General features: G+C 34.7%; 2 protein-coding genes and 1 pseudogene across 3 annotated transcripts; 2 read left to right on the top strand and 1 right to left on the bottom strand.

Annotated features, from left to right (window-relative positions):
* Positions 1 to 2,237: 2,237 nt before the first annotated feature.
* Positions 2,238 to 4,065, top strand: LOC129902394 (cytochrome P450 82A3-like; annotated as a pseudogene).
* Positions 4,066 to 7,832: 3,767 nt separating this feature from the next.
* LOC129903477 (inactive protein kinase SELMODRAFT_444075-like) lies at positions 7,833 to 12,450 on the top strand. Of its 2 annotated transcripts, XM_055979041.1 has the most exons (8): positions 7,833 to 8,306; positions 8,384 to 8,520; positions 9,329 to 9,423; positions 9,840 to 10,870; positions 10,993 to 11,153; positions 11,382 to 11,458; positions 11,695 to 12,016; positions 12,110 to 12,450. In XM_055979041.1, the coding sequence occupies exons 1-8, from the start codon at positions 8,111 to 8,113 to the stop codon at positions 12,242 to 12,244; spliced, it is 2,154 nt and encodes a 717-aa protein (XP_055835016.1). In that variant the 5' UTR covers positions 7,833 to 8,110; the 3' UTR covers positions 12,245 to 12,450. The 2 variants fall into 2 exon arrangements, with proteins under 2 accessions (XP_055835016.1, XP_055835017.1); XM_055979042.1 differs by lacking the exon at positions 7,833 to 8,306 and having other exon boundaries at positions 8,432 to 8,520; positions 9,329 to 9,433.
* A 10,950-nt stretch (positions 12,451 to 23,400) lies between these two features.
* On the bottom strand, positions 23,401 to 25,569 carry LOC129902788 (protein JINGUBANG-like). Its single transcript, XM_055978191.1, has 2 exons — positions 24,840 to 25,569; positions 23,401 to 24,400 (listed from the first exon to the last, which is right to left on the bottom strand). The coding sequence occupies exons 1-2, from the start codon at positions 25,371 to 25,373 to the stop codon at positions 23,609 to 23,611; spliced, it is 1,326 nt and encodes a 441-aa protein (XP_055834166.1). The 5' UTR covers positions 25,374 to 25,569; the 3' UTR covers positions 23,401 to 23,608.
* Positions 25,570 to 26,581: the final 1,012 nt, after the last annotated feature.

Below are 26,581 nucleotides of genomic sequence, written 5' to 3'. Positions count from 1 at the left end.
ATGAGAGCACGTGGGCAGAAATTCAATCATAATGTCGTATTTTTTAGTTTGTACAACATGTGGTATCTAATAAAAAATATTACGTATATAATTTCTCTTCGAACATTTTTTCAATCGAGCTCATCGTATCTTTTATGATTTATGAGTGCATATGAGAGAATTTACATAGTGTGCGCTTAAAAAGTAGCAAATCAATTTCCCGTTGGTTAAAAACAAGAAAAATTAGAAGGCAAGTTGTTTCGTGGAGCATGCTTCGCAGTATTATTGAGATAAACAAATAGTCGTAATTAATATATAGGGTGTGTTTGGTAGGAGGGAAAATGTTTATATGAAAAATAAATGATTTTCTTTTACTTTTTTTTTAATATTTGGTAAGTAAGCAAAAGAATATTATCTCAAAGTTATTATATGTAATGTCATTTATGTAACTTGTTTTTCCTACTTTCATTAAAGAAGTCGTTTTCCTCATTTTTAAAAAGCTTATTTTGCTAAAAAAAAATATTTTTCAAAAGATTTTGATCAATCAAACATGAAAAAATTAAAAAATATTTTAAAATATATTTATTTATCTATATAGAACCATGAAAAAGAAGGAAAAGTGCCACGCTCATCTTTGTTACGTTAATGACATGATCGACCTACTCCTTTGTAAATAAAGTAAAGAATTGGAGGTAGATGATTCAGGATATTATATTATTTGTTGTTGTTATTGTTTTCTTCTCCATTATTTTTGAGTATGACTTCTTCGCTATTATATTTGTTTTACATATTTAATTTTTAATATGCGTTAAATTACTTGAGTTGATGATCTATCAAAAACAACTTCTTTATCTTCACAGAGTAAGATTGAATATAATGTTGTTTTAATTGAAAAAAGATGAGCATATGCATCCAAAGGAAAAAAAAAAAGGAACATTTGAGATTATTTTTTCTTGAAATGAAAGAAAGATGTATTACTTAAAGAGAAACAGGTAAATTGTTTCCGGCAATAGCCGATACATGAGTTTGGGCTCCATACTGCGCAATGTTGTTAATATTATAAGAAGAGACTTTCCTAGTGTAACTAGTTCCTACCGCATCTGCTTTAAAAATATCGGTGGCAAAAGCTGATGGAAATTCTGGTAGATGTACGTCATCCAAAAAGGGGATCTGGCTCCTTGTTTCTCCAAGCTATCCGCTACTCCATTATCTTTCCTGAATATGTGCTTAATAGCTATGACCTGCAATTCCTTGATTAAGTATCTGCACTCAGAGGTGATATTGTTAAAACAATAGTGATTATTGGTAATCATTGATATTGCTTCGTGTGAGTCAGTATTGATCTCCAAAGATGTAAGTCTTCACTATTAATTAAAAATAATTCTTGGTTCAAACTCAATTTTTATTAAGAAAGTTTCCAACTTAATAAACTGAAATTTTGAATTAACCAGATTAATGAATTTTGAATATCAACTGAGTTAACGGCACTCGAAGCATTTGGAATTATCAACTCTCCATACTGTAGAGAAGGCCTTGGGTATGGTCCATGCTAAACATGAAATTGCGTCCCAATGCTTGATCCAAAGAGCTGTCCGGTTAAGTTTTACTTGTTCAAACATAATATAATTAAGTAATTAAAAATATTTTTATTTATTATTATATAAAATATGGAAAAGGGCTTAAAATGCTTTCCTACTATTGAAATGGAATAAAAATGCCTTCATCCATTTATTGAGCCTAAAATATCCTTGACATCCATCTTTAGGTTTAAAAATGACATTGTTTTTAATCGAAAAGGCATTTTTAGGCCTTATATATGGATGAGGGGTATTTTTGTACCATTTTCAATAGTTCGAGGGCATTTTAGACCTTTTCTAGTAATTAAAATTCTGTTAAATAAATTTTGATTTATAATTAATTTTAAATAATTAAATTGTAACCAATAGGTGACCGTCACGTGTTTAAAAAAATATTCAAATTATTTAATTCAAATTCTGTTAAATAAATTTTGATTTATAATTATTTTTAAATAATTCTGTTTAAAAAAATTATTCAATTTATTTAATTAAAATTTTGGATCTAAAAGTGGATAGTAAGGTCATTTTTGGACCTCTGAGCCTAAAATGCCCTTTTCGTTAAAAACAATGTCATTTTTGGACCTTAAAGTGGATGTGAAGGATATTTTAATGTCAATAGATAAATAAATATTATTTTTTTTTACTATTTTTAATAATATAAAGATATTTTAGGTCCTTTTTCGCGTATAAAATATGGTACTAGAGCAAAAGCAAATGTTTGAATTAAAATCTCAAAACATTTTTTTAGGTAATATATAATTTTGAAGACCATGTGATATGGTTGATGATACTGATTATTTTTTGGCTGATCGAGATTCGAGCCAACAATATCGCTTATCAATTTTTGTACGTATAGTATAAGCTTCCCCACGGTAGCTTAGCTCCTTCCACAGAGCAGCCATGAATTTGTTTTTGATTGCTGTCACAGTAGCTAGCTCATTCCTTGTTTTCTTCTTTCTTCGCAAGCAATTTTTCTCAGCTAAAACAGAGAATAGAATTAGAAGGGTACCTGAAGCTGGCGGAGCATGGCCCATTATCGGCCATCTCCATCTTCTCGGTGGATCCGAAACTGATCAGTTACCTCACAAAATCATGGGCCGCATGGCAGATAAGTACGGGCCTATTTTCGGAATGAAGCTTGGAGTTCATCAGGCTATAGTTGTGAGCGATCCCAAATTAGCCAAAGAATGCTTCACAACAAACGACTTAGCCCTAGCGAACCGGCCCAAATCAATGGCTTCAGAGGTAATAGGCTACAACCACGCTATGTTTGCACTAACTCCTTACGGACCTTACTGGAGAGAAACAAGGAAGATTGCCACAATTGAGCTTTTCTCCAATCGGCGAATCGAGATGCTCAAACACATCCGAGAATTTGAGGTAAAATCAGGGATTAAAGAGATTTATAATAACTGGGAGAACAGTAATTTAAATGGTGTTGTGAAGATGGAGATGAAGGAATGGATTGGGGATATAGTTATGAACACTATGGGGAGAATTTTATTCGGAAAAGGGCGCAGTAGTAATGAGGAAGAAGGAATATAGTTTTTTTCTTAGTGGTACGGGTAATATTAGATCAAACATCTAATATAATCCAAAATTATTTTTTCATTCACTAATTATCAATTGATTGTGTGGAGCAGATTACTTAATTTGTTGAATTTGTTAGGGTCTACTATCGGCAGGTACGGACACCACAATCGCAACTTCAACATGGGCTTTATCTTTGCTCCTAAACAATTACAAAGCACTAAAAACGGCCCAAGATGAGCTAGATGTGCACGTTGGAAAGAATAGATGGGTCCAAGAATCGGATATCAAGAACTTAGTTTATCTTCAAGCTATTGTCAAAGAAGCATTATGTTTATAACCAGCTGGACCGCTCTCTGTACCACACGAGTCGATAGAGGATTGTGTTATTGGTGGCTACGATATACCAAAAGGCACTAGCTTCTTGTTGAACATATGGAAGATTCATCATGATCCTAATATATGGCCACCTCCTCACGAGTTTAAGCCAGAGAGGTTTTTGACGACCCACGATGATGTCGATGTAAGGGACAATCACTTTGAGTTGATACCTTTTGGTAGTGGAAGAAGAATGTGCCCTGGAATTTCATTGGTCCTTCAAGTGGTGCCCTTTTCAATAGCAGTGTTGCTGCAGGGGTTTAACATGAAGAGGCCTTCGGATGAACCAATTGATATGAGTAAGAGCTTTGGAATAACAGGGCTCAAAGCTTCTCCCCTTGAAATTCTCCTTGCTCCACGCTTGGCTCCTGCTCTTTATGAGTGAAATGCTGACAAAATTCGTGCCTCCTACCACTGTTATTGTATGCTAGTTTGTAATATTGAAGTGAAAATAATTGCGGAACTTCAAAGGTTTTACATTTGAAATGTGATTGTAAAAGTATTTTTTGAGTCCTACAATGGGAATTTCATGTTGTAACTGTGACATTAGGCCTACATTATTCTCCCAGCTTTAATTACAATTTTGAATCGTTCAGCTTTAAGGGATATATATATCGACATTGTTGTTGTCATTTTCTCTCTTTCGTGACTACATATATGTCTACATCCCCTTAATTTTAATTTTTCAATTTCAATACATTTGATGAGTTGATCACCCAATGATGGATTAATTATTTGAACGAGTCTCTTTTAATAAATAATTACTAATTTTAAATATACTCTCTAATTATTACCATCTATAGTAATACTATGTATTTTATTAGATATCTCTCTTGCTCTTTCTCCCTTTCTTTCTCTCTCGTTCGTTCTCCCTTTCTTTCTCTCTCTCTGCACTCTATATCTCTGTGTTCTTTCTCGATCTCCCAAAATTGTGAAAAAAACTAGTCTTTTATCAAAGGATGAAGATCCATAGAGAAGTTAGGGCCGGCTATTTTTGTAGACTGAAGAACTGGGGCTGCTCAGTTTGCTGGAGAAGTTGGTCGGTTTCTCATTTGTTGCTTTGACGTTGGCGATGATACTCATTCTAGTGAATGTTATATTAATAATCGTATTTGGTATTTGTACCTAATGAATATTTGAAGATATGAATATTTGAATATATATGAGGATTTGATGAATATAAATATATGAAAGTTTGAAGATATAAGATTTAAATATATGTGAAGGTTTGAATATATGAAGATTTGAAGATATGATGATTTGAAGTTGTGAATTTTTGAAGATTGTAGTAAAATTGAAATGATGTATGTCATGTATATTAAAATTGTATTGTGCATTGTATTATAAGTATATTATAAATGATTCTAGTAAGTATCACTAAAAAGAAAGTTATGTTTGCCGTATGTATTATAAATATACTAGTAATAAATAAAACATAATCTTATAAATTGTTTTGCACTAAGAAAATGAGTGATGTTTGAAATATATATTACAATGTAGTGTATTTATATTATAAATGTATTAAAAATATTTATCTAAATTATTATGATTGATATCACTAAAAAAAAAAAAAAAAAGGTGAAGTCTGCAATATGTAAGAATGCTTTTTGGGAGAAGATTGTGAGGGCTAGGAAAGTAATTAAAAAAATGTTTAAGTTATTTGGTGTGATTGTTGTTGGTACATTAGGTGATTAGGTAGGACATGAGAAAATCGATTATTGTTGAAAGTTTGAAAGAGAATAATTTTTAAAGTAAAGTTGAGAGCATAAATTATTAAAAAATGACAATAAATATTATTTTTAAATAATAAGTTATGGTTTTTGTAGTTTGTCTAGAAAATCTATACAAAATCTTTTTTGTCTTTTTCTGATCTAACATAATTCAAACCCTGTCCTTTGAATGAGTTACGGAGCTAATGCATTTTGGGGTATAATACAAGGTCTTGTCATTCCCTCACCCCACCAACACCAAAACACCAACAATTCACGTTGTCTTTGTTTCTGTTAATTTGTGAATTGATCTTTTTTCTTTTAAAAAAAATGTTGTGCTATGGACCTACTGATTCATAGAGGTGATAAGGAGAGCCACCTTCAAATTTATTGGTTTCGAGACGTACCGATTGATGTATTTCAAATAATTTTATTCATTAAGGTATATTAACAAAAAAACGAAATTATCAACCTATTTCATTGATCACCAATCAGGTCGTTAGGTACTATTATGCAATTGATTCCACGAGTACTTTATGTTTGCCTAGGCCCTAAGGACACCACCAACGATTGCAAGCTCGCAATGTACTACTGCCTTTGTTTCCACCCAGCTGGAGTGGAGCCACTTTTGTCCTTCATTATCTTGTTTTCTCATCGTCTCTTTGACTACTAATAAATCTAATATTTGAGTTATGTATATTAATAAAGATTAAAAAAAATTACACTATCTTTTTTCAAATTATCAACTCATGGTTATCGTTAAAAATCGTTTTAGTTGAATTTGAGTTATAATAACCTGATAATATATATCTATTAAAAAAATTGCATTGTAAGAACTATCTACTTTAATTTAAAAAAAGGAAAAAGATACGAATAATGTCATGTTATCATATGTAAGCATATATTATATCAAAATTTTGCCGTTGTTTTCAGGATATTTTATGGTAAATACTTATTCACGTACACCAGTTTAATTAAATCAATGAATTCAAGACAAGTGTCTTGAACCATAATTCTAATAATGTATTCTCACTTTAAATTTTAATTGTTAAAGTTGAATTGCTTAATTCGATATAATTAAATATAATATCCGATGTAAATACGTATTTATCATACTTTTACCACCATATATATTAGCCATTCATGCATATGAAAACTTGAAGAGTTTGTTGGGACATTATAGCAGTGCGTTCAATTGGTTGACGGAAATGGGCGTGGTGTCGATCTCTGAGATAACGCAAAAGCATTGGGAAGAAAACCAAAATTAAACTTAGGAAGTCTTGGGAAAATGGATGAGCTTTTTATGACTTGCATTATGTGTTGAACCTTTCATGGCCAGGCCAGCCTGCCCCCATGTGATCGATATCACATTTTCAATAGTATCATGGCCCATTAGTCACTTGAAGATACCTTCTAGTCTTGGAACAATATTATCTCAAGTATAATTAACTTATGACGAGGCGGAATAACAGCGAGCGTTATATAAGAATTTATCTGAATTTATAAATTATTTTGACTCAAACATATCTATGAGTTAAAATGTTATTATATAAATATAAATAATTGATTTCGAATTCAATTACCGAGTTACAGTTTAATTTTTTTTTTAAAATTCATAATATTCAAATTATCAATCAACTTCTGATCATAAATTCTTGAAGTGCTAACGATGTAGATAGCTAGAGCTAGCTTGCACAGTATAAATGTTCATTTTTCACTTAGGAATTCAGATTTAAGTTATATATGTGATCGAGATATTTTTAAGAAAAATTTATTTATATTATATTCATGTTTATTGCCAAAAAAGAATCGTAAATATATAACTCCTGTCTCCTATACTTCTTACCTACTGACTTTAAATATTAAATTTAAAGATTGTCCAAGATCATATAAGGAGCTTTTTCATTCATCTGATGTAGGATTCTTCAATATCCTTATCACACTCATGGCTGAATATCTAAAGCATGGATAATTTAACCTGGGACCTACTATTGATAAATAGTAACTTGGATGTGCTCTAATAACACTTTAAAAATAAATTTTAAGTCTAATTCAACTTCAAAAACTAACCAATGAATTTTTTTTTATCGAAAATCATATAATTAAAGGAAATCACACATGAGTTGAAAATTGCATTCTTCCTGATAAACATATAGGTTATATGAGTAGTTAATTACTCTTGCGTATAGATGAGTACTACTCTAATTGAGATTGGAATTAATAGAAAATATAATAGAGTAGTATATTAAATTAAGATTAGGAAATTGATTGAATAATAATTATAATGTAGTAGAATGAAAGGAGCATTAATTGCATAATAAGTGTAATCACATGATTTTTCGTGTGACCTGAGCTAGCTGTCTTGAAAACAACATGGCATGCATGCCAATGCAACTGTTTTAATATGAGTTCTGATTTACTATTATTCATATGTTTATTCTAACATAAATACAAATTTAAAAGTATTCTGAGTCTCTAGTCCTCATATGTTCATCTCAGCCCTACCTACACACATCATTTTCATGGACTTGTTCACTCACTCCCAATTAGTCTCTTTTGCTTGGCTGTTTATGTTAACGCGCTCAGTTTTCATGATTCCATAGTCAATTAATTATTTTTTAAAATTTGCACCGTATGCGCTCACTATTAGCTAATCATTTATACTCGATGATTTACTAATTTAAATTCGCGCATCCTGTAACTAGCATATGATTTAATTGCCAGTTGAGTTCACTTTCTTAACAGTTAAGCGTATATTCCAAAATTAAAATCACAATCAAGCTATAGCTAGCCCCATATTTTAGCTCCCCATACTATAGGCCACATAGCTTTCTTCTCCCGGTAAGTAGTTAACCAACCGCTCAACCTCAAAAGGAAATTTCTCTCGCTTTCGCCATAGCATAAGCTTCACCGGTCGCCGGAAACTGACGCCATACAATGTTCCCGCCAAAACCACAACGCCGGACTCAGTCGATGCCACGTGGCATTTTTCCTAATCTGGCCGACAAAGTGATCGTCGCCGTGAAGGCGGAGAAGCTGATCAATAAGACCGCACTAGCTTGGGCTCTAACTCACGTTGTTCGTCCTGGAGATTGCATTACGTTGCTCGCTGTGTTTTCCGATGAGAAATCAGGTATATCTTCCGATGAATTTAGTAAGTTAATCCTTCTCGTTTAGATTTCACCTTTTTTAAAATGTTTTTTTTTACAGAGAGAAGAAGATTCTGGGGATTTCCGAGGATGAGAGGAGATTGCCGGAGTAATGAACGGACGAGCTCACATGATCAGATTGGAATAATCACGGAGTCTTGTTCTCAGATGGTTCTTCAATTTCACGATCGTATTGATGTGAGTAAATATTATTAATTTAATCAATAGTAAGAATTATACGAAGTGCGAATAATGAAAACAACCTATTGCAGAAATGCAAGCAATAGACCCTTCCCAAACCCCAATACTGGAGTGCTCTGTTTTAATCGTCCTCCCATCTCACTGGGAACTGCATTTGCTTTACTAGGAGGGATTTGTTTTGAACTTTTAACCCTATGTTGTTAGATTGAATTTATGTGTATCACGATGTCGTTCTGGTGGACGGAGTTAGAAAATTCCAGATAAATGTGTAGATTAAATCAAATTTAATTGTACATATAATTAATTTATTTTACACTGTAGTGGATAGAAATGAAATTCAGTAGTTAATCACATATTAATATGTTCTTCAATGTTCAATCTCTATGTCATATGATTGCGTTTTTTATGGATCAAAGAAGATTCTAAGCTTGTCAGGATCCAATGTAAACTGTTGTACTTGAAGCTAATAATTTGTAAGGAGTTGCATGTGCTCTCCAGAAGCAATGGCTGGTAGGTAATAAAATATTGAAGGAATCTTTTGTACTGCTGCTGATTTAGGCGTGATAATTTTGCTGATCAATCATTAGCACTACAATGTGCCGTTGGACTCTTATCTTTTCCTGGAAAATATGGAGAAAGTACGCAGAAAAGTAGTCAGCTTTCTCTTTAAAGATCACAAGATTAAAGATTTACGCTTGTTGAGACAGAAACGATAGATATTGCAGTGAGAAAAATGACATTACCCTTGCAAACAAGCGTGCTTAACAATAATGAAATTGTGATTTAAATCATCTTCTGTTTGTAGGTTAGGGTGCGAATTAAGGTCGTCTCAGCTTTGTGTGCTGGTGTAGTGGCAGCTGAAGCAAAAAGCAATGCAGTCAGCTGGGTCATTTTGGACAAGTAATAGCATGTAAATGTATTATTTTCTGTTTCACTCTCTACGCATCTTTGCCTAAAATATCTGTTCTCTCCTTGCCTCATCTCTGTTACCAACGCGAAATGGATTTCTTTTCCAATAACTTCAAGTTGACTTGCATGCATATTGCTGGATTATGGAAAACCTGTAGTATCAACATACCATATGTTGTTGCTCCCCAGGAGGTGTATGTACTTCTATATGTTCTCCATATACATTGTTGGATACTGTAATTGTAATTGTTACTTGCTTTTGTAGTTTTTTTTCTACTTTTTATATGGGGCTATCTCATTATTCTTTGTTGTGCATAAGGCAATATGTTTCTTTTCCTTTTCTCTTTCCCCTGTTTGAATATCAAATGGACTCATTTTCTTTTTGTTTTATCACTTTTGTTCTACAGAAAATTGAAGTTAGAGCTTAAGCATTGCATGGAAGAACTCCGTTGCAATATTGTAGTGATGAAGGGTTCCAAACCGAAAGTTCTCAGGTTAAATCTAGGATCTTCAGAGGAACTACAAACTCCTTTCTTCTCTGCCAATTCCTCTCCTGTTTTGGATAGTAGAGAATTACAGGATGAAAGGATGAAGCATTCTACTCCGGTGAGCAGTCCCGAGGATCAAAGAACATCCTATATCAGAACTTCATTACTGAATTCATTGACGGATCCAGACACATTCCTTCTGTATGAACGGAATCCTCTGTATGAAGGGTTCGATATAGAAACATTTTCACCGGTCCGCAAGCAAAGTGGGCATGATCATCCAGTAAATGAGCTGCCCTCGTTTGGGGAAAGGATAATAACTCTTTCAGCAGCTCCTAAATCTCAAACTCATAATCTTAAAACTATCCTTTGGATTCCGCAGAACGATATTATTGCTGACAACTATTCAGCTGTAGAAAACTGCAAAAGTACCTCACATTCTGTCACTTCTAGAAATGAAAATCGGAATTTTATCGGGTACAAACAAAACCTGAGTACCCAAGGAAGCAAGTTAAATCGAGACACTGACGTGGACTATCTGAACTCCAGCATCAGAGAAGCAGTCTCTTTAGGTCGAACTTCCTCGATACCTCCTCCTCTATGTTCATTCTGTCAATGTAAAGCACCCTCATTTGGAAAGCCTCCTAAACAATTTCGCTATGAAGAGTTAGAGGAAGCAACAAATGGATTCTCAGACACAAATTTTCTAGCAGAAGGTGGGTTCGGTCTGGTTCATAAAGGGGTTTTAAGGGATGGATTGGTTGTTGCAGTAAAACAGCTGAAGTTTATTGGATCTCAAGCAGACGCTGATTTTCATAGAGAAGTTCGAGTTTTGAGCTGTGCCCAGCACAGGAATGTTGTGCTGCTGGTTGGGTACTGCATTCAGGGAAATCGGAGACTATTTGTCTATGAGTTCATTTGCAACAAGTCCTTGGACTTCCATTTACATGGTATTTTCTGTTTAATTTTTCTCTTTTAAAGTTCATCTGCAATCCATCCTACAGTGCAGCTTTATATGAAGTTCAATCAACTGGACTGTGAAAACGCCTTAGTGTTCAAATAAATTTTGCAGGAAAAAAAGAAACAACTCTAGATTGGAGCTCACGCCTTAAGATAGCTATTGGGACAGCAAGAGGCTTACGATATCTTCATGAAGATTGCAGAGTGGGATGCATAGTTCACAGGGATCTCAGACCAAAAAACATTCTCTTAACTCACGATTTTGAACCTTTGGTATGTTTCGCTGATGGTTTTAGTCAAGCATGTTTATCATTACAGTTTTTGAGTGCCAGGTGCAGCATATATTAATCAAATCCATACATGCGCCATTTGGATGAGAAAAGCTATTACATTTGAGAGATCTGAAAGCTACCTAAAATTGCATGCATTTATGGATAAACACATTTATTCTTTTGTAAAAGCAATGAATAAAACCTATATCAAATGGTTTGCTTATTTAAGGTTGCTGATTTTGGACTTGCACAATTGTACAATGAATGGGAAGTTTCTGAAGATGAACATCTAATTAGAACTTCAAGGTAATTTCTGTTTATTTTGTTGTCTATGTTAACTGCATCTCAATCTTCCCCTAATTGTTGTTTATTATTATTGATAGTCTAGAACTTTTCAGCCTAGTGTCGTATACATCTAAACAAAGATCCCAAGCTCTAAGACTGCTTATGTTTTACTTTCTTTTTCAGACTCATCTCTATGTTTAAGTTGACAGATAGATTGATGGTTACTTGATGAGAATTATTTTGGAGTTGTTTTTCAGATATCTTGCCCCAGAATACTCTAATGATGGAAAGGTCACAGAGAAGGTTGACGTATATGCTTTTGGCTTGGTGGTATTGGAGTTGATAACTGGTAGAAAAACCACTGACTTGCAATGCTACAGCAGTCAGCACCTTCTTTCAGGAAGCCTTTCCCCTACATCTGGAAAGGGACCATATCTTTCAGCATTTAAAAATCAGCTGCTCGACTCCAACTTGACCTCATCTCAGCTTGAAAACTTCCCTTATGAACTACAGGCAATGAGTCATGCTGCTTATATGTGTCTACAGGAAGATCCTCATATGCGACCTCCCATTTCAAAGGTTCTTTTAGTGTATTGTTTTCCATTCCGTAGGCCTAGTAATGTACCTGATGCATGGTAGGAAATTTATTCGATGTTTCGTTTAAATTTTCAGGTACTTAAACTACTAGAAGGAGGCAGTGGCATTCTTGATTCAAATTCATTTGGTAGTAGAAGTGGTTATATGCAGGGAACAAATTCTAAAAACCATCCTATATCAACGGGACATTCTCGCAGGCTCTCTTACTAATATTATCGGAATGTGATTTCTACTTAAGAGTGGTGTGAATCCTTGATCTTCTTGTAGTCATTTTCCCTTCATACTCTAGAATTAATAACTCCAACCTAAGATAGATAAAGTTGTCATACAATTCTAGTTAATTTTTGTACAATCAGAAGTTTTCTCATCTCTCAATGTATCACATTTCTAGTGTAAATAGATGTAAGTTCATTCTTCCATCTTCGTGTGACGTCTTTGAACCCTTTTAGTGAAGCTATGTGAATTGAAATTTACATACTTTCTCTTAATTGGGAAGGTACTTTGTGTAATGGAGACTATCACAGGAGTCAATAGTTCATGTTTTGGCCTTCTGTTTTCAAAATTCCAGCTTTGGTTTTTACTCCTCCACAATTTGATCCAATGTCAATTTTTACTTCTGTTTGGAAGGACAATGAGCCTTGAAATTTGTCTGGAGATAAAATTGGTTGCTGATTGTATCTACTGATATTTTGGCCACCAAATATCGATGTGGGACAACTTAACACCCCTCAGAGGCCAACCCTCTCAACTGGAGTGTAGACAACATAATATCGGGCCGACATTGAGTAAACCGAGAGTTGGATGAGCCTGGGTATGATATTATGTGAATGTGAATTAAAGCAGTATTAAAGTTCCTCTAGATACGATATTAATAGCACTTGTTTATCTCACCATATTAGATTAGAAAAACATTATCCATGTTTAGTATTTTTATATTATAGTTTAAACCTCACCATGCTGTTTATTATTCACGTATTTGGTCAACTTCTTAGAAGTTGTCCTTTCTTCTCAATTGTAAGATTTGGAAGAAAATGCTTGTTATTCGCAATCAATGTATAAATAGAAACGAAAATAACAACAAAAAAATAGGAGATTGTTACTTGTTAGTGGCTATAAATTTGTGATCCCCTCGAGTTTTTAATATGTTTATTATATTTTTGTTAATAAAATTCAAGCAGGTTTTGATAATGATAAATGAGAACCGAGAATCAGGTTCACTTGCTGGATGGTACAGTAGGCAGATGTGGAAAACTGGACAAATCCTTATACGAGTCAAAAACGCAGAAATAAGGAAAGACGGTACAATAGGACTCCTATAAGGAAAAACAATGCTATAAAAGAAAAAGGTCGCACAAAGGATTTCTTGGCTTTGCAAATCTGAAATCGAATTTCTCAAGCAAAAGGCAAGGCAGAGTTTCAAGAGCAAAACATCAAAGAAAGAAGAACTAGAGTTAGGTTTTCTTTTTGAAAGTTAATTCATGTGTTTGAACTCTACTTAGAAATAATATTGAGTTATAATTTTCTAAAGTAGAAAGTGAGGTTTGTAACAAGAAGTGGGTTTGACTTCTTGGAGAATTTGAGTTGCGATTAAAGTTAATCGTTAGAGTTTAGGTACTTGAGTTAGTTCCTTGATTATTGAGTTGTAATCTAAAACCGCTCTTTGAACGTTAGTGAAGTTTGGTGGAAGTCCTACGAGGTATAGGTTGTGGTTTTTCTTACCTTGAGCAAGGAGGCTTTCCACAATAAATTCTGTGTTTGTTTACTGTTTACGTTCGTATTACTCGTTTAAAAACCTGGTTCTTGAAATCGTTAGGTGTTATATGTTTCTACGATTTTGAATTTTCTTAATAAATTTTTGACTTCGCTAGTTAATTTGTAAGTGTTATGACATTTCCAAGATTCCTGCTACCACCTAACGCCCTGCACCTGCAATGGAAAAAGAAGGAAAGAAGAAACAAAGGAAATTATGTGTATAGTTTTTGAATATTCAATTTTTTTAATTTTAAAATTTTAAATTAATTTAATCTAAGTTAACTTTAAACATTGATCAAATTGATTCTCAAAAAATAAAACGTGACAATTATTATGAGATAAAGGGAGTGTTTGTTGGAAAAAAGAAGAAGAAAGAGCTCGGAACTTGATCAAAAGTGGCCTGAATTTTTTTTATTTTTTTATAATGGGTAAATTCAAATTTATAATTTCATCAAATAATTTAAGATACTTTTAGTTTGGAGAGAAAACACTTTGATATTCTTAATTATGTCGTCCATGGTAATTAAAATTAATAGAGGATACCTAAGGGTATTTATGTAATATGTAAATATTATTCATATATATATCAGAGGTCATGGCACCCGTAGAGGGTGAGCAATATCATTATTTCACATGGTATCAAGAGCTAGGTTATTCTAGGGTTTATTTTTCTCTTCTTTTTTTTCTTTCCGCAGCCCTAGAAAATTGCTTTCGATCTCTGTTTTCGTGGCCTCTATTGGAATTCCTACTTCCACGATCTTAACCAATGTTAAGTCTGTCATGTCCACGCTTCTTTCCTCACCTTTGTCGTTTGTGACGCTGCCTGTTCATGGCGCCACCATGTCGCTGCCCTTCCCAATTGGCAGCCCTCGTGTCTCCTCGTTTCCTATGCAACCAGATAATGGAGAGCAATACTAGACAACTTTTACGTGGACTCCAACACGGTTTGTGGCTCCTTCTTTTCTCTTCCAGACCAGCCAATTTGAGCGTCGTAATTCTTATGGGGGTTCGACGTTCACTGGTCGTCCAAGATTCATATCCCAGCCATATACGACTTCTGGCTTTGGCGTACCCCTTGGTTTTCATCCTCATGGACCGTCTCTTGCCTCTCTCGCTTCTAGTCTGGAGCCATCTAAATTTAATGTCAACAATTTTGTTACTACTATTCTCAATGTTGTTGAGGATTATTTACCATGGAGTACATAATTTGAATCGTTTCTTATTGCTCATGGTATACTTGGCATGATTGATGGTTCCATTCTGAAGCCTCCAATTTATATATTGGATACTTGTCATCGTGAGATTGGCAATACTGATTATCATTACGAATTGATCAAGTTGTGCGTGTGTGTCTTTTTGCTACGTTGTCTAAAGAGACTTTAGTTGATGTACATGATATTAAACATTCGATAGGGATTTGGGAGAGATTACAGTCTTGTTTTATGAATGCAAGTATGGCTCGGTCTATGGAGTTGAAAGGTATGTTGTCTCATGTCGAGAAAGGCGAGACTCAATCTATAGAGGCATTTTTTTGTCAGATTAAACTGATCGTTGATTCTCTTGCTGCTATCAATTCTCCTGTGTCGAATAAAGATTTAATTGAATATACCGTATTGGGTCTTGGTGAGGATTATGAATCCTTCATTGCTAGAGTTACTTATTTTTCGGGGGCAATGTCCTTTGATGAGCTGCGTTCTATGCTACTAGTTCAATAACAACGAGCGATTTTCAAGAAGAACAGGGAACACGGGCTAGTGACTCATCAAGCGTTTGCTGCAAGTACTTCGTCTGCTAATACCAACACCAACTTCTCTACTTCTCATAACCATCAGCAGCACAAACAATACAATAAAAATAATGGTCGAGGACGAGGAGGTTGGCGTGGCGGTCGTGGGCGAGGTTGCGGTCACAGTGGCCAGCCACATGGACAGCAGCAAGGGGTATCTCAGGGCCACAGCAAAATGCACAAACTCAGAACACTCAAGGAGTTATGGCAATTTGTAATTCAGATTTAGCATCTAAGAGTATTATGACCCTTGCTTCCTATGGTACTAAACAAATTTTTGCAGGCAATTCTAATGTTGAGGGGGTGTTTGGGACTAATACTCCTCTTGTATTTTGTCAAATATGCTATCATCCAGGTCACTCAGCAATTTCTTTTCCATCCCGTTATGCTCAGACGTCGTCTACGTCAGCTTTTGCTGCACTTCCTATGGGCGAGAATGAGACCACTACTTGGTTTTCTGATTCCGGAGCATCTTCCCACATGAAAAATGATCAAGGTATTTTAACGAATAAATCTCTTTACTCTGGCCAAGTTCAAGTTCAGGTTGCAAATGGTACTAAAGTCCCTATTAAAAATATTGGTGATGCCTCATTAAACTCCAACAATAAATCTTTAAAGTTAAACTTTGTTTATCATGTTCCACAAATTAAATTTAATTTAATGTCGGTTCAAAAATTATGCAAAGATAATAATTGTACTGTGAATTTTCACGAGAATCATGTTTTTATAAAGGAAAATCACTCGGGGAAGGTGCTACTCAAGGTTACTAGTCAGTGGAGTGTATACCCGATCACCATCACCCATCGTTCTACTCCGCCAATAGCTCTTTGACAACCTCCATTCCTGGTCCAACCTGACATCGTCGACTTGGTCACTGTGGAGATAGAGTTCTAGACACACTTAGAAAAAATAAGGCTATTGTTTGTGCAACTATTTTTATTCATGGCTGTGTTTCATTTCGTTTAGGAAAATCTCATCGTCTTCCATTTAAAGATGTCATTCATTCGTGTGATAAACCTTTGCAAATTGTTCATTCTGATTTATAGTAATCTACTATTTCATCAAATCTTGGATACAAATATTATGTTTGTTTTGTGGATGATTATTCTCGCTACTCTTGGATTTATCCTTTAAAAAGAAAATCAGATGTTTATTAAAATTTTATTTTCTTTCAAAAGTTAGTTGAGAATTAATTTGATACAAAAATAAAATATTTTCAAAGTGATGGAGGGCGTTAGTTTGATAATGGTCCTTTAATTAACCATTTTTAACATAATGGTATTTCTTTTTGAAAATCCTTCCCGGACACCCAGGCACAAAATGGCGTAGCCAAACGAAAGCATCGACATATCATTGAGTTGGCCCGAACAACGCTCATTGCAGCCTTACTACCTGCTCAATTATGGGTCGATGCTGTCACGACCTAGCCCCGTGGGCCGTGACTAGTGTCCGAATTGGACACTCGTATACACACCTATTACCTATAGTCAATCGGCAGTTAAATATGATATAAGATTTATATGGGTAGCACGTCATCTCAAACTGTCACTTATATATATACCAAAATCACTTGTTTCTTGGAGAGTCTTAATTGTCAAAAATAAGATAACATAATACGTAAGCCGACAAGGCTTTCACTCCGAATGTAAACGTACAAAAACATAAGCCATACTAGTACACCAGACAACATCTACATATAACCCACTCATGTGTCTATAGACCTCTAAGAGGATTAACAATAGCATATGACGGGACAGGGCCCCGTCGTACCCCTAAATACACAAATATATACATTATAAGGATTAGTACCAAAGGTTTAGGCTCCGAGACAATGGAGCACTTCAAACCCGTTGAGTAGAATCCTAAGCTGGCGGCTCTCCAAAATGAGTATCAGTACCTACGGACACGAAACGCAGCCCCCCAAAGAAGGGGGTCAGTACGAAATATGTACCGAGTATATAAAGCATAAAATATTGTAAAGGAGATCACATCTGAAATAAAGATTCAGGAGTCAAGTATCATAATCAATAAATCGCTGTACCTGTGTCTTATAAAATGAAGACATGCATATCATCATCATATATCGTACCTGGCCCGTTATGGGACTCGGTATCACAATTATATTAATATATCGTCATATGTATATATATACCATACCCGGCCCTCTAGCAAGGGACTCGGTGAATAGAGTAGTGTACACTGATACCGTACCCGGCCCATTATGAGACTCGGTGCCATAATCATATCGTCATATCATCATAATATCATATTATCATATCACGTACCCGGCCCTCTAGTAAGGGACTCGATGAATAATGTAGTGGAATCCATACATGATAACATACCCGGCCTATCGTAGGACTCGGTGAATAATACCATAACAATATGCATGAATAAGGTATCATTAGCAATCTTGTGAAATTTGATCATTATCGGAGACTTAATAGAATAAGCAAAACAGTCCATCATTTGAAAACCAAGACAATAGTCATTATGAATCACATCAATTATGGATTATACTAAAATATGAATTATACCACAACATGAGTATACCAACTAGGATGGTTGGAATCATACACATGAGTCAAGACATAATAATATAAATTTTGAAAATCAAGAACGGTAGCCATCCGAGTATATCTACGAATAAGAGTTTCTTTGGAATTTAAGCATACGTCATTCGTTCGTTTCATATGGATCATGCCAAAAGAAGAAAATGTTAACTTTACATACCTTTAGCGTTTATACGTATATGCTGTCCAATATTGTCTCAACCTATATTAAAACGTTAAGCACTATGGTTAAGCTATGGACAAGAATAAAACGTAGTCTATCGTTAGTAGGTTATTTCTAAAAAAAATTGGACAGCACCTCCCCTATACCGCTCACTTTTCCCACTTTCAAACCAGCCATATAATCATCAAGAAACATCAACAATCCAAAATGTTAACACAAAATAAGATTTATTATTGACAATAAGCCTAGAATGTTTCCACCCGACTCATGTTACTAAAGCAATAAATTCGGAAAGCCGAGTACCTCAAGTTGTATCTAAATTTTGAAAATTAAAACGGCAAAACTGGACTTTATGACCTTCATGAAACATTTAGATCTCTATCTTAAGTTTCCAATGCAAAAGAAATCCACTCAAAACTCATTTTCTACAAAGAGATATCATCAAAACACTAACAGGTATACATGAGGGATTTTTGCAATCCAGAATCTGGACAGAATTTGTCTTATGATTCATCCTCATTTTGCGATATAATAACAGCATATATAGACTACAACATAAACATAAGAGTTGTAGGTACGTGTATTATCTTTCCAAAACATGTTTAATATCTAAAATCTAAGGTCTACACAATGAGATATTCCAGAATTACTACCAGCTACTCAATTCCAAAAACGGGTTTGAACATTCACAATCTTCATACACCTTTTTCCTCCAAATTTAAGAACAACAACTCATCAACAACATCAAAACAACATCAACCATTATTATACATCATCACTAAGATAATTCCATCCATTTAAGCTACCTAAAACAACCCTTTAACCTATAAATCTCAACAAATCACCAAACTAGTTTATAACACTATTTTCTCTGTTCTAATCCGTTAAAACTCTAACTAAACTTGTTAACAATGAAAAGGAGACTTTAATATTACCTTAAATTTGCAGCACCATATAAAATCTTCTCCTTATTGGATGATATCTAGCTCAAATTGAAGTCAATGTGACGTACAACAATTTTCTCTTCAAGAGCTTTGAGATTCGGGGCTTTAATTGTGGTAGATGTTGGTGTTTCTCTCTAGCTTTCCCTTCTCTTACTCTCTCTGGAAATTTCCAGATATTTCTTGGTCTAAAGTATGAAGGAAGAGATAAAAATTAGATTAATTTCGTGGGTATTGGGCCTGACCCGAATTAGAATTGGGTTGGGCCGAATTCACTATTTAGCTTGGCCTGTCAGACTTAAAACGTCTATATCTTATTACTCCGATATCACATTTCGTCCCACGACCTATGGTTGGAAAGATATTTCAATTACCTACAACTTTCATTTTGAGAGATTTCCCAAATTCCCAAATTCTAAAGAGGTTATGGCCTTCCAAAGTTGGCTTACCCGAAACGTGACTTTAAGAAAAAAAAAACATTTGATGGCTTCTACTTTGATTTGGCTCAAGGGTCCTTCTTGAGATGTATTTTACTTCACATAAATTATTCAAATAACTTGGCATCTATAACAAATCATGTCTTTTTAAAATTCAAAATTAAAAGTCCTTGAATTTATAACCGTTAGCTTACGAATAATCCAGATGCAAAAATACAGAATGTAACAAATGCTACTTATACAGCCATTTATCTAATTAATTGATCGCCAACTCCAGTTTTGCATGGTGTATCACCTTCTGAGAAATTATTTAAATGGATTTCAGATTATAATTTCTTACGAGTATTTGGAAGTTAGTGTTTTCCTAATTTTCCTACAAAACCATCAAACAAGTTAGCTCCTAGGTCAGTGTCATGTGTTTTCATTGGCTATGCTCCCGGTTATAAGGATTATAGGTGTTTGGATTCAATTACGGGCTGGGTATATGTGAGTCGGAATGTCGAATTTCATGAGTCTGTCTATCCATATCAAACCTTAGTGTCGAGTCAACTGCCCAAAGTCATTGGGACTAGTGATTCGTACCCCTCACTTTTATCTTTCTCCCAATCCCCGACTAATGTAGCTCACACCATTCCCTTAGGTGACCCTTCTGTTTCAGACCACACCCGTTGGTCTGACCCATCCCCAGGTTCCCCTTCTTCGTCTAGCTCATCTCGTGGTCCTCTTAGTTCACAGTCGAGTTCTAGTCTATTCCAGCAGCCACCTACACAATATCCTCTTGAGTTGTCACATTCCAGTCCACCTATGCAGCACAGTCCACGAGTCCCACCTAGCCCATACCTTGCTGGGTTATCTTCCCCATTTACGTCTTCTTCTGAGCCCCAAATTCAACAGCCCATTTGTGTTTCTTCTGATAACGTGGTCCAACAGCATGTCGCACCTCCTTTGGGTGGCATTTTTGTTCCACCGTCTTCGAGCAATGTTCATGAAATGCGGACCGGAGCTAAAGATGGTATTTTAAAACTAAATACTCTATTAAATCTCAACACTATTGAGTATGAAAATGAACCGAGTTGTTTTTCACAAGCTAATAAGGTGCTAAAGTGACGCCAAGCCATGGTCGAGGAGTTTAATGCTATGCTCACTAATCATACTTGGGACTTAGTACCATTTAATTCTAATAAAAACTTGGTTAGTACAAAATGGGTTTATATGCTAAAATGCGATGAGCATGGTAATGTGGCTCGGCCTAAGGCTCGTCTAGTTGCTCATGGAATGCATCAACAAGCTGGTGTAAATTATACTGAGACTTTTATCCCTGTTGTGAAATCAACTACTGTTTGGTTGGTTTTAACCCTTGCTATTTCTTTTGTTTGGATTATTCGGCAATTAGATGTTAAGAATGTCTTCTAACATGGGACACTGTTAGAGGAAATGTATATGGAACAACCTAAGGGGTTTGTTCATCCTGATTTTCCTAATCATGTTTGTCGTCTCCAAAAGTCTATCTATGGTCTTAAACAAGCTCCAAGAGCTTGGTATCATCGGTTGAGTAGTTTTTTGTTGCAGCAGGACTTTTTTTGTGCACAATTCGATAATTCTCTCTTCATTTTTCGTTAGGGAAAATTCGTTGTTTATCTTCTTTTATATGTTTGCTATCATTCTTATTGGCAATTCTACTCTTTTAATTACCAAGTTCATTTTCGTTTTGGCCAACGAGTTTGCTATGAAAGATTTGGGAAATTTGTATTTCTTTCTTGGGGTGCAAGTATGTTAAGGATCTTATTCGTAAATTCAACCTTCATACAATTAAGCCAGTACGCATTCTTCTTCCCAATCGTACCACTTTGTCTCACATCGATGGTGAGTTATTGTCTGATCCTAGTGAGTACCGTAGTATGGTAGGGGCCTTGCAATACTTGACCATGACTAGAGCTGATATTACATATGTTGTACACTTGGTTTCTCAGTTTATGCATGCTCCTCGTACATCTCACTTGTTGTCTGTTAAGCGTGTCTACAGGTATTTAGTTAGTACAGCAAATTTTGGTTTGTGGTTACGTCCTTGCAGGCAAGCTTCAATTATGATAAGTTACTCAGATGTAGATTGGGTTGGCTGTCCCGAGAGTTGCAGGTCTACCACGGGTTATGCGATCTTTTACGGGGACAACCTCATTTCTTGGCGTGCAAAGAAACAACCCACGGTGTCCAAGTCCTCCACCGAGGTAGAGTACCGGGCAGTTGGATCCGTTCTCTGTTAGCAGAGTTGGGTTTGATGATACAATCTCTTGTTAGACTTTATTGTGATAATGTTTCAGCGACGTATTTAGCAGTGAATTCAGTTCAACATGATCGTAGTACGCATCTTCGAATTGACTATCATTTTGTACGAGAGCGTGTTGCTCATGGTGACTTGGTAGTTCGCTATGTCCCAACTCAGCACCAGTTGGTTGATATTTTCACGAAGAACTTATCCGATCAACGCTTTAAATATTTACGGTCCAACCTGAGCGTGGTTTCCCCCTCACAGTTTGAGGGGGGTGTAATAGAGGATACCTAGGGATATTTATGTAATATGTAAATATTATTTATATATATATAAAAGGTCATCACACCCGTAGAGGGTGAGCAGTATCATTATTTCACAAGTTGAGGCCGCAGTATTCAACTCTCAACATACATATAATTTGATATAGTGGTTATGTTTCAAAATACAATAAAGACTTCATGATTTGACAACGTGCACCTACATGTTTGGCATGTGTATGAGTAAATTTATTTAAAATTTGTCCAACTTATTCTTTATTGATTTGTTCCTTGGGAGAATCTTTTAGTGCTGGTAGTGATGAAAACGTGGGCAGAAATTCAATTATACATCTTTTTTCTTTTATTTTTCCATCAAATTAAAAGGGTCAAAAAGGCAAGTTGTACTTGTGACTTCTGCAACATGTTTGGGAGGTCATACATCAATTTTGCTTTTCCAAACGCTTTCTCAATCGTGTTCCTTGCATCTTATATGAATTTGTGAATTATTGCATATAAGAAAATCTATCTGGTGTAAGAAGAAGGAAGCCAAGTTGTTTCAATGAACATGCTTCGCTGTATCATTGAAACAAACAAACAGTCGTAATTAATATGTGATGTTATCTGATTTGCCAGTTTCCAAATATTTTTGTTTATGTAGAACCATGAAAAAGAGGGAATACTGCCACTCTCATCTTTGTTAATGACAAAATCGAACCACTCCTTGGTCAATAGGAACATTCTAATTATTTGTAAACGAAATTCTTTTAGCGAAAATCAAATTTAAGTAAAGAATTGAAGGTTGATGATTCTTGAAATTTCTTTTATTTTGATTATCATATTATTTGTTGTTACTATTATTTTTCACTAATATGACTTCTTCATTATTGTATTTACTTTACATGCTTGATTTTTCACATGGTGTTACTTGAACTGAGGGTCTATCAGACACAACTTCTCTATCTTCACAAGATAAGAGTAAAATCTACGTACATTTTACCTTTTTTCAAACCCCACTTATGAAATTACAATTGAAAATTGATGAGCAGATGCACTTGGAAGAAAAAGAAGGAACAATTGAGAATACATTCGCAACAATCAAATCAATAAATTTCGAGTACCAAATATATAAAATGGTATAAATAGATAGAAATTAAATCAGTAAATTTCGAATATTGAATAACTAAGAAATTGTAATTAAGAGGATATTATTCATCCACATTCCTTATCCTGAAATTACATAGCAGTCATCTTGCCAAAATAAAATATACACACTACATTAATTACATGATTTAAACCATAATCCCTTTAATTGACTTTTCATCTCTATTAGCAACAATGGTGTAAAAGACCATGCAACTTAGACAAATTAATTAATCATGCATCAACATTACACGTGTCATACACTTGGACCGTCCGATGAGTATTTAACAGATGGGATTGAATCCCAACTATTATCTTCTTGGCCATTTTGTTGCATACCGGCCATTTGATGCAAATTAGGTGCCATTTCTGAAACACTCCAAACTTTAACCGATTTATCAAGACTCCCACTATAAACCACGCATTTTTTCTCTCTTCCGGTCGACTCTTTATCTTCCTCGACCGCTAAACATTTCACCGGTCCATTATGACCGGTTAATATAGACAAACACATATGAACCGGACCGTCCCTTTTCCAAACAATAATATTTTTGTCCGCTGAACCGCTAAAAACCAAATTTCCAGCAGCGGCTAAACAAAGAACCGCCAATTTATGCCCTTTAAGGACCCCACCATGTGTTAAATTTTTCTTCTCACGTTCCCAAAAATTTAAAACGCCATCTGATGAACCGCAATAAACCACTGAACCGGATTTATTAACCGCTAGAGCCGTAACGGCGCATTCCTGGTTAAGTAGCGTCTGAACAAAAACATGATTTACGGTTTTTCCGTTAGATTCTCTTTGCCAAACTTTGACGGTTCCGTCAGCTGAACCGGTGTAGACGATTCCGTCTACACTGGCGACTACTGAATTAACGGCGTCGTCATGGGCTTTAACGGACTCTAAACATTTGGAACTATCAACTTTCCATACTTTAAAAGTTCTATCCCATGAAGCTGAGTAAAGAAGGCCGTGGCTATGGTCCATGCTTAAACATGAAATTGCATCGCAATGCTTGATCCAAAGAGCTGTCCGGTTGCGTTTTACCTGTTCAAGACATAATATAATTTCAGACATGATATAATTAGGTAATTAAAAACATATTATTTTTTAGCAAGCAAATGTTTTGATTCAAATTCATTACAGAAAAATAAAAAATATCACGACCGTGATAAAATCATGTCCATAAGTAAGGAAGCATGTTAAGACAAAATATAATTAAGTAGACTCTCTACATTAGAATGCTTGACTTGTCCATGAAAAAGAATCAGGTCACTAAGTGAAATTAAAGGTCCTAACAAGTCATATCATTGAAAGTAAATTGAGCATAGCAAGATTAGTTTTTTTTTTAAATAACATTTCTTATTTAGAACTGACAAAAAAAAATGTATGATATAAAATGAGACATAAGAACTAAGAAGTAATTACAAATTATTCTCTATGAAGTTATTTAATTATTAAGATAAAAAATGGTGACGCAATTTACCTCCACATAGTTGCTAGGCTTAATGGAAGCCTTGAAAATGTCAATAAGTTTTGGCAAACTCCCAGCACGTTTATGGTTGTTAGGATTCTTCGATTGCACCTTCCAAACTCGCACTTTTCCATCTTGATGACCCGTGAAAATCTTCTCTCCGGCGATGATAATGGCTTTAACAAGACCGCTATTTGATTTAAAAGCCGAAAATTCCTTCATATCCTTCCAAACACGTATGTTCTTGCTATCCGAACCAGTATAAAGAATATCATTCTTAGCAGCTAAAGAATAAATATGCCCTTCTTCGCGAACGAGAGACCCAATGAGCCCATTTTGGGGGAAATTCATCGGAACATCATCATCGAATTTATGCCAAGGGGATTTAGTACAAGGGGAACAACTTTGGTTCCACGGAGACAACATCGTAGGGGACCCGTCACCACTAAGGCGATTCGGGTCATAAGCCGAGAAATTACTGTGACGGACATCAAAATCATCGTCCGTCACAGCAGTTGACGACATGTTGGGCACGGAGTGAACCATGTTGTATCGAAAATTATTGTTATACGAGGTTATTTATTATGCGGGACAAATTTCAACTAATATTTGAGGTTGTAAACTTGTTAAAAAAAAAAAAAAACTGGCCTTTTCTTTGTTACTCGTTTAATCTTCGAAGGGGAGAATGCGAAGAAAAAGCAAAGGTGAAAAAATGGAGAAAATGGAGATGAAGAGAAAATTGTTTTGATGAAAGGGAGAATGGTGGAGAGGCTTTGTAGGGAATATATAAAAAGATTGAGGCGGGAGAGGAGAGAGAGTGATGAGAATGGGTATGGGGAAGGATATGCTATCAGATATTGACACGTGTATGGTGGATGTTATTCTGGGTTTGGTTCGGGTTTTCGTTTTGTTGTTGTACATATATCACACTAATAAAAATTTATAGCATCAGGCGTTTATATTAAACTATATTAACTTATTATTATGGTCTAAGTGATTTTATAAAGTACTAAACTACTAATAATTTATACAAGTATATAACATATATTTATTGACTTGACATAAAAATTGATACCCTTAAATTTTTACTAAGAAACTAGAAAAAGACTATTTTCTTTACTTCAACTCGTAAAATGGCAAGAAATCTCGTTTTCCTTTGCTAGCAAAATGTACATAAGTTATTTTCTTGTGTTCATTTTTTCCTTTTTAAAAAAAATATTGACAGACACCGTGGAGCTTTTTGGCAACAGAAAAGTATAAGGATTTTAAATAAAATATTTGTATGCACTATTCTCAACTAAGATTCCAACAAAGTTATATTTTGTGGGTTTGACAACTAATGAACATGATTGTATACAAATACAGAGAGGGAACTTAAAGAATATTGCAGCCTCATGTCAAGTTGTTAATCTTTTTTGTAGTTTACTTTTTAGTTGATTCTTTGTGGATGATTTTATATTTTTTTTGTTTCTTCAAATAATAATTTGATTATATCTTAATATGACATAAAACTTCTTTGAGTTAACCGATTAAAAGTATTTGATAAGCATCAAGTGTTGAAAAATGTTTTTAAGTTTTAGAAGTTGATTTTATAAATAAGCAGTAACGTATTATGATAAAATCGTTATATATGTCGCACGACAATGACCAACCTATTATAGCAAATGCATCAATAAGATAAAAAGTATTTGTAATTTAATTAGTTTATAAGCTTAATCAAACATCTTTATAAACTCAGACACTCATGAACATAT

Source organism: Solanum dulcamara, chromosome 9 (genome assembly GCF_947179165.1).
Source record: "Solanum dulcamara chromosome 9, daSolDulc1.2, whole genome shotgun sequence".
Classification (NCBI taxonomy): Eukaryota; Viridiplantae; Streptophyta; class Magnoliopsida; order Solanales; family Solanaceae; genus Solanum; species Solanum dulcamara.
The sequence above is the reverse complement of the archived record's forward strand: the minus strand, read 5'-3'. Positions and strand labels throughout refer to the sequence as shown.